Source organism: Leopardus geoffroyi, chromosome C3 (assembly GCF_018350155.1).
Source record: "Leopardus geoffroyi isolate Oge1 chromosome C3, O.geoffroyi_Oge1_pat1.0, whole genome shotgun sequence".
Classification (NCBI taxonomy): Eukaryota; Metazoa; Chordata; class Mammalia; order Carnivora; family Felidae; genus Leopardus; species Leopardus geoffroyi.
Window position 1 is genome coordinate 44,075,935 of NC_059338.1, and position 17,098 is coordinate 44,093,032.

General features: G+C 40.3%; 1 protein-coding gene across 5 annotated transcripts in view; it reads left to right on the plus strand.

Annotated features, from left to right (window-relative positions):
- Positions 1-2,346, plus strand: part of NPL (N-acetylneuraminate pyruvate lyase) — a 44,084-nt gene extending 41,738 nt beyond the window's left edge. For 4 of the 5 annotated variants that reach the window (XM_045452612.1, XM_045452613.1, XM_045452611.1 and 1 more), the window contains one exon: positions 1,754-2,346. In XM_045452612.1, the coding sequence (XP_045308568.1) occupies positions 1,754-1,938 (185 nt within the window). In that variant the 3' untranslated portion in view covers positions 1,939-2,346. The remainder of the gene's footprint in view (positions 1-1,753) is intronic. The other variant, XM_045452616.1, reaches the window with a different exon arrangement.
- The last annotated feature ends 14,752 nt before the right edge of the window (positions 2,347-17,098 follow it).

Below are 17,098 nucleotides of genomic sequence, written 5' to 3' on the forward strand. Positions count from 1 at the left end.
TCCGTGGGCCTCTCGTCTGCGCTTGGCTCCAGAGACTCCGTTCTGCTAATCCTCTGGTGGTTTTCTGGATTATTTAGGCAGGTGTAGGTGGAATCTAAGTGTTCAGCAGGACGCACGGTGAGCCCAGCGTCCTCATACGCCGCCATCTTCCTGACCTCCAAGAGAACACATCTTTAAAGAAATCGTTTCAGACTTCCTTGGCAGGTTGGAGCTTTTGTGATTTAGTCAAGGAGAGACTATCTTAATAAATTTGTAGTCTACAGGGCACCTGAGTGATTCAGTTGGTTGAGCATCCGCTTCAGCTCAGGTCATGATCTCGTGGTTTCTGAGTTCAAGCCCCACATCACGCTTGCTGCTGCTATATGTGCAGAGCCTGCTTCAGATTCTGTCCCCCTCTCTCTGCTCCTCCCCCACTTGCACTCTCAAAAAATAAATGCTTAAAATAAATAAATAAATAAACTTGTAGTCTTACTATGAGGGTAGCTCCCTATTCCACCATTTGTAATAAGCCTGGGAGGGCCATTTTGCATTCATCAAACTATACTGTATCTTTGGTCATGTTAGTATTTTCCTTCCTAATGTTCAATTAGTTAACTTAGCAAAAGAAAGTTACGTTTCATACCCTAGATCCAAAAACGATAGCTGATTAAAACAAATATCTGGCTGTGCTGTATTGTTTCCTTAGATCCGCCTTCAAAATCCCTAATTCTATGTTTAGCTCTGTTTTCTACTATTTCATTTCACTGAATGTAAATTTTTCATTTCTAGTGTTTCTTTTTGTTTTTTTCCCCCAGATATTTCTGTATCATCAATTCTCAGGATGTAAGATTTGTCAGTTAAGCATTTGCTAGCTCTTGTGTGACTTCTTTTTCTCATGTGTTTTGTAAATTTTAATTCTGAATTTGTCTTCAGAGACTTGTTTTCTGGAGAATCCACTGTGCTCTAGTTTATAAGGTGTCCTAACAAGTGGTTTTACATTTGCCTCTGTTGGAGCTTTTACCAATTCTAACCAGTTTTTAGGTTAATTTCTTAATCCGGTTCTTACACCAAGTACCTAATGCAAATGTGGACCCAGTGTTCATATATGGCAGAAGCTTGGGGTTTCTTTCATATGATCTTCTTCCATCCACAACCCTGGTGGAAATGAAGCTTCCTTGCCTCTCTATGTCCAGGCCAGCAGGCTGGCTCCCAGTTTCACACAGGGAGTTTAGTTTAATTCAACCCCCTCTATGCACAGACCCAAGGCTTCCTCTTGGATTCCTGGCCAGCTTTATAACACCAGCTCTAAAACAGCAGCATCTTAAATAGTGCGTTTCTCAGGGACTTCTTAGGTTTACTTGAACTAAATTCTGTCTTAGCGATGAAGTCCTATCATTCAATCCATGGCAGTATATCCCTGAATCAGATTATCCTCCTGGACCAGTTGGCTTCAGCAACTCCTCACCACACTGACTTCTCTCTTCCCGATACCTTTGGTCCCTCCTTGTTTCTGAGGTTGACTTTGAGTCTTCCTTTGTTTTGTTTTACTGTTTGTTAAGTTGTTTAAAATATTCCATCTTTTCTATGTGTTTGAGACAGGAAGAGGAATTTCCTGTGTCTGCTCAGTCTGCCATAGTGACCGGAAATGTTCCACTCTTTTATTCCCACCTTATCCTGTCATAGAAGTCACTGTAAGAATGTGATCTCGCTTTGAGATGTTTGTGGCAAAGTGGACAGTCCCAGTCACATTTCCTCATTTGTTTTTCTTGTCTAGGTTTTGGAGTGTCGCAGACGAAAGCCATCATGACTCTGGTTTCTGGGATTCCAATGGGCCCACCCCGGCCTCCGCTGCAGAGAGCTTCCAGAGAGTTTATTGATGAAGCCAAAGCTAGGCTGGAGAGCCTGGATTTCCTTTCTTCCACTGATTTAAAGGATAGAAACTTGGAATCCTGTAGCTAAGGCCTTTCTGTCAAATCAGAGTGTGTACCTTGAATACTGCGTTCATTTCTCAAGGGCTTTTTAAATGAACTTGAACTAAACACTTTTCTAACAAATGAAATCTCACCTCAATCGACAAGTATTTAAGTACATTCTATGATCCTAAAATGTTTAATTTTTGTGAAGGGGCAAAAACCCTAAATGGGGTCATTAACCCTAAGTCGTTCAATATTTCACAACATTTTTGTGGAGAAATTTCTGCTTATATGGATGAAACAGAATCAAGAGGAAAATTATAAGTGATTCATTCCACTTGCCTTTAGGAGCTCCCATTATCTTGATTTCTGATTCTTAATCCTATTTTAAAATTTTCTAATTTTAAACTCCTATAATGTACTTTCATTTTAATAAATATTCATTTGGAATCTAGGACAGCTCTGAGCTACTGCATTTAGGCGGGTACACTTACTTTAATACCAAATTACAACATGACTCAACTTTACACAACTATTAACACACCAGCTCACTTTGCTGCTCAGTCTAACTCTAGACTATCTGCTTTCAGATTAACTGTGATGTCACAGTTTTCCCCCCAAACATTGGGTTATGTGGAAACTTGCTTGACCACTAAAGGGCCCATGAGAGTGCTTTTCACAGAACCAAGAAAAGGCCCTCCCCAAAGATGAACTCAGGTCCCCACTTCTTGCTATGCAGAGAACTTGTCACTGCTCAAAATCTCAAAGAACCAAAGGTCTCTCCCCTGGGCACCACACACTTCCCCTTTCCCCATTGAGAAGAAAGTGTCTCCCCAACAGGTCCCTGAATTACTGGAAGTGAAGGCCAATGTCCCTTCTACAGTTAGCCCAGGGGCCCCTGTTATTTCTAGGTCATACTTTCAAGCACATTTCTTCAGTGAAGGAAGATTTGAGGAGGACCCAAAGATTTTATTTCAGTCTAGCTTTCATTACACACCTTCTTTACTCTTTCCTTTCTACATACTATATCCCTGGCTGTTTAATCTCTTTTCCAGCAAACCCTTGTGAGCGCTTCCTAGTAACGAAATATACTGCCAGTCAACCCTTGATGATTTTATTTAAAAAAAAAAATTTTTTTTTAATGTTTATTTACTTTTGAGACAGAGATTGAGAGCATGAACAGGGGAGGGTCAGAGAAAAAGGGAGACAACAGAATCTGAAACAGGCTCCAGGCTCTGAGCTGTCAGCCCAGAGCCCAACATGGGGCTCGAACCCACGGACCGCGAGATCATGACCTGAGCCAAAGTCGGATGCTTAACCAACTGAGCCACCCAGGCACCCCAACCCTTGATGATTTTAAACTTGACTATCCAGTCTGTCACTTATCTAAGATTTTGTTTTTGTTTCTTCTGCAATGAGTCTGCTCATTGGCAAAGGGCAAGTACTTGAAATTCATGTCAGATATACTTTTTATTTATTTATTTTTTAATGTTTATCTTAGCATGAGTTGGGGAGGGGCAGAGAGAGGGAGACAGAGGATCTGAAGTTGGCTCTGCGCTGACAGCAGGGAGCCTGATGCAGGCTCTAAATCATGAATGGTGAGATCATGACCTGAGCCAAAGTAGGACACTCAACCGACTGAAGCACTCAGGCGTTATTGTTTTTGCTGTGTCTGGCATCTATCAGGCTCTGTCGTCATTGTCTCCAACTCTATTGCTTGGTTAGGTAGTGACCATGCACAGTCTCACTCAGCAGCACACCTCTCAGGGTCTACTGCATTAAGTTTGAATTTAATGTTAGATCAAATCCTCCCTGGCTTTTGAGCCATGGGTTACTGTGGCAACACATTTAAAACTAAATCTTAGAAGAATAAGATACTGTGACTTACTATTTTGTAAACAAAACCAAGCCTATGGGCAAAATGTACATCCTTACTGGGATATTCTGGGCTGGTACATTTTGTCCCTAAGAGGTGACACATCACTTTTTGTGCTCTGGGACATACTGATCACTGCAGCTTACCCTGGATTCCTTATTTATATACCTCTTGCCATTCTTGCTGTAGGTGGGGTCTCGTCTTTCCAACCACACATAGGTGCCGTGAACACAAGGTAATTTTCAGATGCTTATTTGTTTTTTTTTTCAAAGAGAAAAACAAGTTTTAAATATGGTATATGCCAAGTCCTGAATCTCGTATGCTTATTTATCTATTCTTTATAGTTACTTTTGATGTAGGTTAATGATGTTTCATCGAATTTCTAAGATGCTCTTCATTGTAAGACATCATTTAACATACCTCTGAGGAAGAAAAAAACGCTGATAAAGTAGGACATGCCATCTCATTCTAGAGGTATCAAAATGCTTTTCAAAGTGTATTTTAGAACTGATACAACAGAGCATTGTCCCTTTTTTAAAATGAGGTAACTATGGCAAAGAGAAGTTAAATATCTTAAGGTCACACATGGTCTGTGGCAGAGCCAGAACAGGAATCTTAACTGGGTGGAAAACGTGTGTCCACTTTTAACAATACCTCTTAGCTAGTGTTATCCCTATGATTCAAGCCCAAGGGCCTACTGATATAGTGGAGAGTTGGGTTCAACATAGTATGAAATGACAGACGGTATGGCATGGTTGTATGAAAGGCAGGGTCACCTCATGGTGAGGAGTATGTGCTCAGGTCCAGGCTGTGTGGGTTCAAGTCCCGGCTCCACCACTCTCTGTGTATGACCTACAACATTTCATTTAGCTTCTCAGTCTTTCAGTTACCGATAACATGAGAATTATAATATGTATTACCTGTCTCCTGGTTATTATGAGGATTACACCAAATAATACATATAAAGTTCTTAATGAATATTGAATAGTGTCTGGCACGGCATTCACGCAGTGAAGTACTAGTTTTTGTAGCTATCCAAGGCATTCATATATACTCTTTATACAACAGAGAAATATTACATCACTGCTAAACCTTTTAGTGAATAGCTGGCAAAATAAAGTTGAAAATGAGACTAAACCCAAGGCAAGAACTGCAATAGAAATTTGCATTTATTATTAATGAAGCCCAGATTATAGTGCCACTCTCAGGTTTTTTCCTGGGTTGGGAAGTTTTTACTGTGTTTCCATCCAACCATAGAGGGTAGGAAATGAAAGGTATCTGTGGGTGTTTCCACAATGAGATACCACCTCACACCTGTCAGAATGGCTAACATTAGGGGCTCCTGGGTGGCGCAGTCGGTTAAGCGTCCGACTTCAGCCAGGTCACGATCTCGCGGTCCGTGAGTTCGAGCCCCGCATCAGGCTCTGGGCTAATGGCTCAGAGCCTGGAGCCTGTTTCTGATTCTGTGTCTCCGTCTCTCTCTGCCCCTCCCCCGTTCATGCTCTGTCTCTCTCTGTCCCAAAAATAAACGTTGAAAAAAAAAAAAAAAAGAATGGCTAACATTAACAGCTCAGGCAACAACAGATGTTGGCAAGGATGCAGAGAAGGGGATCTCTTTTGCACTGCTGGTGAGAATGAAAACTGATGCAGCCACTCTGGAAAACAGGATGGAGGTTCCTCAAAAAACTAAAAATAGAACTACCCTACAACCCAGCAATTGCACTACTAGGTATTTATCCAAGGGATACAAGTGTGCTGTTTTGAAGGGTCACATGCACCCCGATGTTTATAGCAGCACTATCAACAATAGCCAAAGTATGGAAAGAGCCCAAATGTCCTTCGATGGATGAATGGATAAAGAAGATGTGGTATATATATACAATGGAGTATTACTCAGCAATCAAAAAGAATGAAATCTTGCCATTTGCAACTACATGGATGGAACTAGAGGGTATTATGCTAAGTGAAATTAGAGAAAGACAAATATCATATGACTTCACTCACATGAGGACTTTAAGACACAGAACAGATGAACATAGGGAAGGGAAGCAAAAATAATATAAAAACAGGGAGGGGGACAAAATAGAAGAGACTCATAAATATGGAGAACAAATTGAGGGTTGCTGGAGCGGTTGTGGGAGGGAGGATGGGCTAAATGGGCATTAAGGAATCTCCTGAAATCACTATATGCTAAGTTGGATGTAAATTTAAAAAAATTAATTTAAAAAATATATCTGGGGGTGCCTGGGTGGCCCAGTCAGTTAAGCGTCTGACTTCAGCTCAGGTCATGATCTTGCGGTTCGTGAGTTCGAGCTCCGCATCAGGTTCTGTGCTGACAGCTCAGAGCCTGGAGCTGCTTTGGACTCTGTGTGTGTCTCTCTCTCTCTGCCCCTCCCTGTTCATGCTCTGCCTCTCTTCCTCAAAAGTAAATATTAAAACATTTAAAAAAAATTTTTTAAATCGTTCAAAACATATGTCTGTGGGTTTTTGAATGAGCTGTGTGTGACTATTTGGAACAGGGACTAACAATTAGAGAATGCCTTGTGCTAAGTGATTTGAGAACAAGCAGGTCAAAGAAGCATGGGTAAGAAAAGGGAAAACAATGAGTCATCATTATTGAAAAATGTGTGTATAGGATAGGGAGGTATGTGACATGACTTTGTATTAAAAATGTCACTCTTGAGACAATATGATGAGTAGATTGGAAGACAGAGACCAGGAACAGGTAAACGATTTGGTGGCCTATTGCAATTGGCACCCAATGGTGAAGCCCTAAACTAAGGAAGTAGCAGAAAGGAATGAAAGAATAGAATCTGAATATAGAAGATATTTGTATTTGTTATATATTCTTTGTAACAAATCACCCCAAAACCTAGCAGCTCAAAACTGCAAACATTAATTAACACACATAGTTTTTGAGGGTTGAGAATCCAGGAGCAGTTTAACTGGGTGGTTCTGCCTCAAGTTTCTTTTACAACCTTGTAAATAGCAGTCAAGCTATTGACCAGAGCTTCACTCATGTCAAGGTTCAACTGGAGCTGGAGAATCTGATTCTAGATTCACTTAAAAAGTAGTGGGCAGGCCTCAGTTCCTTCCTGGCTGTTGACCAGAGGCTTCAGCTTACTTCCTCTGGAAAGAGAGAGAAAGAATGGGCCAAGAACCCAAAACAGAAATAATGGTCTTTTAAAGAAATCTCAGAAGTGACCTACCATCCCTTTCTGTATGCTATTAGTCATACAGAAGACCAATTCTGGTACAATGTAGGATGTGACTAACAGGGTATGAATTCCAGGAGGCAAGGACCATTGTTGGCCATCTTGGAAGGTTGTCTACCACAATAGTGAAGGAATCAGAATTGACACCCAAGAATCAGAGCCTGTGGGACATGATATAGAGAGGTCCACCAAGCATGTATATATGTTAATCTGAAGCTCAAAAGAAGGTTTGGTTAGGAGATAAAGGTTGAGGAAATATCAACATAGAGATGGTAGTTGAAGCGATGAGAAGAATAAGATTATCCAGAGTATACATAGAGGGCTAAGAAGAGAACCTAGGCATGACTGGCATTTGGAGTGCCTATAGAGGAGGTGGCATAGGAGTCTGAGACGGAATGATCAGAGATATGGGAGCACAGCTGTGCTCAAAGGAACTCCAAATCCTCAAATATGACGGGTGGTAATGTTCAGAACATTTGCTTGGAGAAGAACATAGAGTTCAAAGGAAAATAGACAGCAAGGTAACAGCCTCAAAGGACCAGAGCCTCCCAACCACCACCGAAGGCCTCTTTGAAGTATAGGTAGTCCTGGAAGCTCAGCAGTTGGGTACTGCACGAGGTACCACTCTCAACCACCCCATCACAGGCTGAGCCCCAGGCTTAAGGTAGCTCAGAAGCAGCACAACTCACCATCAGGCTTCACAGGCTGCAGGGAAGAAGACTGGAGCTGGAAGACCAGCAGCCACCCAACTCCTGACTCAAGGGAAGGAAAGACTCAACCCCAAACAGCTGAAGGACCTGTCCAGACCAGGGCCACTGGTAAGTGGACAAGTGGTCAGCAACTGGCTCTGACAGAGCATGGGGTTGGGGGGAAAAGGCCCAGATTTGTCACATTTGCCAATTTCTGTGGTCTAAATATTCCCACCATGGTGATATCAAATTACAACATGACATCAACTGGCTTGCAAACTTCTTGGAGATGGAACAATTGGCTCTTGGGAGCATGACTCTAATACTTTATATATTACCGTTTTAAGTTTTTTACTACTACATTTACATATGCATTATTAATTTTATAAATTATATGTGACCAGTTAAATATAATTCAAAAAATTATATAAGTAAGTTATTTTTTATATAAAACATTAGCCAACCAATCATACCCTAGAACCCAAATGACTCTCCCTAGAGAACATGACTCTCCCATAGGATTCATCTGGACCAATATGTATGACCACACCGTTCTGTTCAATAGCAGATACCCATGGTCTCATACCGCAAGCTTGGGGTTCGATTCCCGATGAAGCACAACTCCTGGGCACTCAAACAGTGCTACTTGCCACATTCCAGGAAGTAGGCCCATCGACAAACCACTCTCAGGAATCAGAGCCTATCTCCTAATTCCTTCCTGCAAGTTTCTTCCATGCATTCCCGCCTGTCGTAGACTCTGGGTCTGGAGTTCCTTCTTGTCCAGCAAGAAAGCGGGATGTAGGATTAAAAATGTGAGAGAGGCTGATGTCCAGGGAAGACAAGAGCCCCGATTAAGGGTCCTTGCTCCGTTTTTATTAGGATCAGAAGGCTTACAAACGTGGTGTTGGACGTGCACAAAGAGACAATGAAACTGTGAACATTAACTCATGGGCATGAGGGAATGGGGGTTTTGAAAGTAAGTGGTGTTAGGGGTTTGGTTTAATACAAAACAAAATCCTAGTGCCCTGCGGGGAAGATTGTTTACCGTTGTTTACAGCAGACATGAGGCTGTTTACCCAGACTGTTCTAGGGGACAAGAAAGAGTATGCTACCTCAAGGTCAACAAGGCATCTTTCTTTTGCTAATTAGCTCAGCTTTGGGCAACTTCACCCTGCAGAGGTCTATAGCTCTATTTACCTGTTTACCTAATTTGGTCCTTCCTTCCTGTGAAAGCAGCTTTCCACTATAGAACCAAGTTGGGGGGGGGGGGGCGCTTCCACCCTGAATACCTAATCTTGTTTACCTCATATTTGAATGTTTTCATCCTGAGATTCCCTATTTCTATGCATTTGTCCTATACAGGGACCTTTGCCCCACTTTACCTATTCTTGATTTACCTAATCTTGTTTACCCAAACTTTGGTGTGTACATCCTATGGCTTTCTAATTCTTTATGCCTTGTTAACCCATCAGTGCAGGCTCAGGAAATTCCTAAGCTTATTCCCCACATCTGCCCATGCCCCTGTTAGCCTTCCAATAGGAAAACCATCATTTTCTCTGATTATGGACCATTGACCAGCCACTTAAAACTCTTCAAGCTTAACATCATAAAATTTGTTTACTCTTCCTAAGAGCAAATAGGACCACAGTCTTTTTAATGTTCTACCAAGAATGTGACCACAGAAATGTGAGATAATAACCAAATGTTGAGTTAAGCCACTAAGTTTATACTAATGTGTTACGTAGCAATAGAAAACTAAACTTTAAGACAGTTTTGTGGAAATGGTACATTTGATATATATTCTTTTTTCCTTTAGCCTCTGAATTTCTTCTTAAAAAAAGTTGTCCAAGGTCTTTTATGTTCTTTCAAATCATGATCAGAAGACTCAACTATTTCTAAGCCCTCATTATTGATGATAGTTGGATTAAAGGCTACAGGGCTGGGGCCACATTTAAATATTAAATATTGCTTTGATGGAATTCTAATACTGCAAGCAGTTCAAAGGGCTGTGGTTTCCCCCATTGCAAACTAAAATTAAAACTAAACTCAGAGAAGCCAAAGACTTAATCAGGAATGTCCATAGCAACTCTATTCACATTAGCCAAAACTAGAAATTGCTCAAATGCCCATCGTCAGGAGAGTGGATAAACAAATTGTGGAATGTTAATAGAACAGAGTACAAACAGTAATAAAAAGTACTGCTAGATCTAACAACATGGATGAATCTCAAAAGTATTATGTTGAGTGAAATAAGCCAGATCCATAACAGAACATGATGCCACTTTTATGAAGTTGAAGAACAAGTAACATTATTGTCATAAAAGTGAGAATGATAGTTACCACTGAGAAAGGACACAAGATAACCGTCTGGATGATAGAAGTGGTCAGTATTGAGAGATGAAGAGAAAAGTTACCAGGTGTACTCACAACTGCAAAGAAAAGAACCCCCCCCCGCCCCCCCCCCCCACTGTTCCCGGAACCAGCCAGGGCGTGCCCAGTTGTGGTCTGACCTAAAGGCGGGAACCAATCAAGTTCTGCTGAGTGGTTTGAAAAAAAGGCAGGAACCAATCAAGTTCTGCTGAGTGTTCAAATTTAAATGTCAACCAATAACAGCTCTGTAACCGCAAAAAAATCCCTAACTTGTTTGTGCCTGTCTATAAAAGAAGCTGTAAGATCCTCGCTCGGGGCCTCTTAGCGTCACCGGCAACGAGTGCGCGGAGGACTGGGTTCGAACCTGCAATAAACGACCCTTGGCGCTTGGCTTTGACTCTGGACTCTGGTGGATTGTTTTCGGGGGGTCTCTCGAATCGGGGCATATCAGTATCTGGATTTGGGTGGTAGTTCTATTGGTGTACACATAGGTTAAAAAAAAAAAAAGAAAGGCTGTCCATTTAAGGGTTTATAATCTTCACATATGTAAATACCTCAATTAAAAGATAGGGACCACAATTAACTGAATTAATTATGCATAAAAATTTGGGGGGAGTTCTTTCAGTGTAGTCTATATATAATGGAAGCATGGTGATCTGTATACCCCCTTGAGAGAGTTCAGAAAAGACCATGCTTGTGGCCCACAGGAGAATCACAGACTTTTCTTACAGGGGATTGACTAAAAATGGATCAGAAGGAATGAAATAAAATGCAAAAACTATGGCCACTAGGTCTGCTTCCAAGGGAGGAATTAGGATCATGTGGGAAAATAAAGCCATTTATTCCCCCAACATCCTCTCCTTCAAAATATCCAGTTATCTGTACCACAGACCTTACCTACTAAGAGCTTAGGCCTTTACCATAATTTGCCTTGGCCTGTGGTAGAGTTTCTCCTCTGAGATGTCTTGTCTTAAACCGATAATCTTTGGACCTTCTCGGCTAGGAAGATATGGGTTCAAGGCACTTTGAGAACAGAGACACTGTACTGTTTTAAACGTTATCCAGCCCTACATAACTTGTTACCTCTTTTCCTCCTTACAGGGGGATATAAGAGTCTGTAATGCTCTTCTCCTCATTCTTACATGACTGTCTTCTTGTCTGCCATTCAGATGTTAGCTTAAATACTACCTTCTTGGAAATGATATTTTTAACCATCCAAGTTTAAAATAGCCACCCAGTCAAATTCTATCTCAGCATTATATTTAATTCTCTGCATAGCATTTGTTACCAGTGAATATTTTATTTGCATCCATGTTAATTGTCTCTCTGCTAAAATGCAAGCTTCCTTGAAGCTGTGGCTTTATGTCTTCATTAGTGTTAGGGAGTTTCACTTCAGACATTGCATTTTCTCCATGCTATCTCTCTTCTACTTTTGAAACTTTAATTATGTGTACAATAGAACTTTTCACCATGTTCCGCTCATCTTTTAGGTTCTTTCATGTATTTATCGTTTGTTTTTCTCTGCAAGGTCAATGTGGATATCTTCTATTGATCTATTTCCAATTGATGAATTCTCTTTCCTGCTATGTACAATCTATTACCTCATTGAGTTCTGAATTTTGGTGATTTCTATTTTCACTTCTAAAATTTCTATTTGATACTTCTCACTTACTCCAGCTCTCTGTAAATCATCTTCAATGTTTTCATCTATTTTTCCTTTTTTAAAAAGTTTATTTATTTATTTATTTATTTATTTATTTATTTATTTATTTATAGACAGAGACAGCATGAGCAGGGGAGGGGCAGGGAGAGAGGGAGAAGAGAGAGAATCCCTGGCAGGCTCTGCATTGTCTGCACAGAGCCCAACACGGGGCTCAAACTCACAAAACTGTGAGATCATGACTTGAGCCAACACCTAGAGTCGACGCTTAACCGACTGAGCCACTCAGGCTCATCTATTTTCTTGAGCATATTAATCACAATTTTTATAAAGTCTCTGATGATTTCAGTGTCTGGATCATTTATGGGCGTGTTTCTCTTATTTTTTCTCTTTTTTAAAAGTTAAAAAAAAATTTTTAAGTCTATTCACTCATCCATTCTGAGAGAAACAGAGAGTGAGTAGGAGAGGAGCAGAGAGAGAGACGGCAGAGAGAATCCCAAGCCCCATGTGGGGCTCAAACTCATAAACCATGAGATCATGACCTGAGCTGAAACCAAGAGTTGGATGCTTAACCGACTGAACCACCCAGGCACCCCATCTTATTTTTTTTTTCTTGATTTTCAGTCATTTGGCCTGTCTCCTGGCTTGCCTGGAGACTTTTTTTTCTTTATTGAATTTGGGAGATTCTATAAAAAATTTTACAAGTTACAGGTCATTCTGCCAGAAGAGGAGGACAGAGCACTTTGGTCCAATGAGAAAGTACGATGATTCAAGTCTGGTTCTCATTCCCCTGAGTTTGTCCTTCCTTCTAGAATGTACTTCTGCAGGGGGTATCAGATGAAAGCCTGGCCTCTCTTCCTTGGTCCAGGTTTTGTCTCTCTAGTATCATTAGGCTCCAGAAAGCTCTACCTAGTTTTTCAGCCTCATAGCCTCTGTTTTCTATTTGGCTTCTTGATCTCTTGCCCTAGGCAGGTTAGTTAGGAATCAGCAAATGCATCAAAGTGCTAAGTGATTCAAAAGCTCTGCTCTTCCCTCTTCCCCAGTATTTTAACTCCTCAGATATTAGCTGCCTTACTTCTAATGCTTCAAACAGCAGTCTTGTTTGGATTTTTTTTTTCCCTTCAGATTTTGGAGTTGTTATTGGCAGGAGAGTCGGTCTGATAAAACTACTCTATCATACTACACAGAAGTCATCTCTAAATGCAAGCTCTATGAGAAAAGGATGTCATCTGTCTTATTTATGGCCATTTCCTCCAGAACAGTGCCTAGTAAAAAAAAATTTTTTTAAGCCCTCCATAAACATTTATTTTAATTAATATAAGTAAGAATTACACCCTATTAAAAAAAAATTAGACCCTATATCTGTCCTTGACATCTGTATCATTTACAGTCTTGCATATCTATCCAAGGGAGTCTAGAAGGGTAGATGTTTTCCTTTTAAAATAATTCCTCACCCACATTCCCCCCCAATACAATAGACATCCATTCTACTGTGTTTAATGCGTAACTTTTAAAAACATTTTTTTGCAAAACATCTAGTATCATTTTTTTTGAAGTTTTTAAATTTATTTTGAGGGTGGAGGAGGGCAGAAAGAGGGAGAGACAGAATCCCAAGCAGGCTCTGTGCTGTCAGCCCAACACAGGGTTTGAATCCACCAGCTGTGAGACCATGACTTGAGCTGAGATCAAGAGACAGATGCTCAACTGACTGAGCCACCCAGGTGCCCCTAGTGTCATTTTAAATTGACATAGATAACTTATTTTGTTCCTTTTTTTTTTTTTCACTAACCCTACACCCTTAAGTTCTGTGTATATCCAATTCATTTCTTCTGACCGTTGCATTAGATTCCATGGTTAACATCCACTGCATTTTACCTGTCTAGGGAAGAACATCAAATTGCCTCTAACTCCCTGCCAACGTGAATAATGCTGTAATAAACATATCTTAAGTGTTCTCTTTTGGACTTCTGTAAAACTTTCATATATATCTATCTATAAATCTATAGATATATAGATATATATCTATAATCTATGTAAAACTTATGTAAAAACATATAGATATATATATCTTATCATATGTGTGTGTATATACACGTATACATACATATACACACATATATATGTGTATACACACACACATATACACACACACATACTTACACACACACACACACACACACACACACACACACACACACACACGAGCAGACTTGTTTGATTTTACCCATACAGATTGTTTGAGTAACTAGTACCTGATTTCTCCCCAGAATGGCTGTATCAGTCTGCTTTTTTACAAGCTGGGCATGGTGAACCTTATATCCCAACATCATCACCAACATTTGACAGTATTCACTTTTCTAATGTTTGCTGATCTAATGGGCATGTGGTAATATCTGATTATTGTTTTAATTGCATTTCTCCTGGTACTAACACTTTTGAGCATCTTGAATATGCTTAGTGACCTTTTGGTTTTCCTTTTCTGACATTGCTTCTTGTCCCCTGCCCATTTTTCTGTCAGGATTCCTACATTTTTCTTGTTGGTTTGAAGGAGTTTCCTGAATAGTTCAGAATAGTTAATCATCTCTTGACAGCCTTAAACATCTCTTGACAACCTTGAACATCATGAATATCTTCCCCAACTCTGTCAACTATGCAATAACTTCATTCATGGTGTCCTTTTTGAGCAAATATCCTTAATTTTAATATAACCAATGCCTTTTGTTTTTTTCCTGTGGTTCGTACTTTTGAACTTTTCCTTAAAGGGACTATTTTTTTTTTTTTTAAGTTCACTCATTGGGGTGCCTGAATGGCTCAGTTAGTTAAGTGTCCAACTTCTGCTCAGGTCATGATCTCCTGGTCCATGAGTTCGAGCCCTGCATTGCAATCTGTGCTGACAGCTCAGAGCCTGGAGCCTGCTTCAGCTTCTGTGTCTCCCTCTCGCTCTGTCCCTCCCCTACTCATGCTTTGCCTCTCTCTCAAATATAAACAAACATTTAAAAAAATTGTTTTAACTTCATTTATTTTGAGAGAGAGAGAGGGCATGCACAAGTAGGGGGAGAGGCAAAGAGACAAGGAGAGAGTGAATGAATCCTAAGCAGTCTCTGTGCAGTGCAGAGCCTAACATGGGGCTTGACCCCACAAACCATGAGATCACGACCTGAGCCGAGATCAAAAGTCAGACACTCAACCAACTGAGCCACCCAGGTGCCCGTAAAGGAATTATTTTTTATATATCTTTCCCTGAAACTAACATCCAGATTCTGTGGATGCACTTGTGAGGGTGGCAGACGAATTTGGCCCACAGGATAACTTGGATTGTATACCCTCCTGGAATGCAGAGAGCACCCAACTTGTCTTCCTCCTTGGGTTTTGCCTTTCTATCCATCACTTTTACTTCTTTTACCCTTTTATATGTTCTTAATGTAAACCTACCAACTTTAACATAATTTATTCTGGTTTTAGAAGTGAAAAGGGTGTAAACAATTCTCGGAGGACCCTGAATACAAGGACCCTAGCCTATTCAGCATTATAGGCCACTTCCTAAGATTCTCAAGTCAAGTTACCCCATCTATCAGGAAGTCTCTAACAGAACAAAACAAACAAAAAAACTTCCTGTCTGAATGCAACATTGTATATGGTAGTAGTACAGGAGTGTTGAAGGTCACAAGTGTCATTGGTGTTCACAAGTTATGAGTGGGTTCACACTTTACCAACACTGACTTCCTCAAGACATCATAACTCTGCTTAAATTCTAGTTCTGGTCCCTGGCGTTCTTCTTCCATTCCCCCATCCCCAACCTTCTGCTTATTTGAGGAACAGAGGAAGAGTGATGAACCAAAACATTCTCCCTCATTTCTCATCATCCATTTCAACTATAGGTGTTGGTAATAACTGTCTCATTCTCCCTGGAAGAAACTTTGCCTGAGTCCATTGGGTTGGCAGAAATAACAAATGACATGAGAAACTTTGCTGGGGTTTTTTCCCCCATACACTCCTCAGATTGACTTTAATACATATCTTTATACTCTTTATTTTCTATCAAACTCAGGAACCAAGTCAACTCTTTCAGAAGTTATTTCTAGGGGTGCCTGGGTGGCTCGATCGGTTAGGCATCTGACTTCGGCCTAGGTCACGATCTTGTGATTTGTGAGTTCAAGCCCCATGTCAGGCTCAGTGCTGACAGCTCAGAGCCTGGTTCCAGATTCTGTGTCTCACTCTCTCTCTGCCCCTCCCCTGCTCATGATCTGTCTCTCAAAAATAAATAAATGTTAAAAAATATTTTTAAAAAAGTTATTTCTAGGTAATAACTTAAAAACTTGAAAATAACTTAAAAACTTAAAAAAACATAAGAATATCTTTAAAAAGGTAAATGTGAAATATTAAGTGGTCCACTCACACTGCTCTATCCTGCTTTGCCAACCTCTGTAGTCTTCTAGATAGTCCTATACTGGAAACATCTAGTTGTTATACTGAAATCTGACCACACTCTACTTCTGGAGCAGGTTTCGAAGCTTCATTTACAAATGTTGAGATGTTGGAGGGTGATAGTTGCCAACAGCAACCTACAAAGGTAATGCTAGTTATGGTCACCAATCCACTGGGGACTCTAGGTCTCAGGAGGAGAGCAAGGCCCAAATTAAGAACCAACTTAATAACAAAATTCTTCATAATTCTTGGAAGCTAAAGATACACCTCTGAAAATTTTATTTATACTTGACATGTTGTCATTTTTGCTGTATTCGTTATCTAGTACAAAACATTTGCAATCCATGTGTGCTCTTTGAGTTTCCTTTATCATAAATAACTGTCAGGCACCCGCTGCTTTAAGCACCCTGAAAGGTACAAAGAAATAAAAGATTAAGATCTTTCTCTGAATGATTTTACTCTTAATTGAAGAGAGCAAACACATGAAGAAAAGAAAAGAAAAAATTAATGCTAAACTTATTCTAACTGTAGGAGCAACAGGGCTTTAGAAGAATTGATCACTATTAGCTAGAAGAATTAAGAAAAAAAGCAAGAGGGGTGCCTGGGTAGCTCAGTTGGTTAGGCCTCAGACTTCGGCTCAAGTCATGACATTGCAGTTCATGAGTTCAAGCTCTGCATTGGACTCTGTGCTGACTGACAGCTTGGAGCCTGGGGCCTGCTTTGGATTCTGTGCCTGTCTCTCTGTGTCCTTCCCCCACTGGCACACTCTCTCTCTCTTTCTCAAAAATACATAAACATTAAAAAAAAAGAAAAAAAAGCAATAGAAGAGGTGAAAAGTGAGGATGGATAAGATATGATGGGCCCATACGATTGTTTAGTCTGGAGTCTCTGGAACAACCCAACTTGAAATATTTTCTTTTTGTTGCCTTCACGGGAAACACTAGAGTTCAAAAAGGTAACAATGACTACTA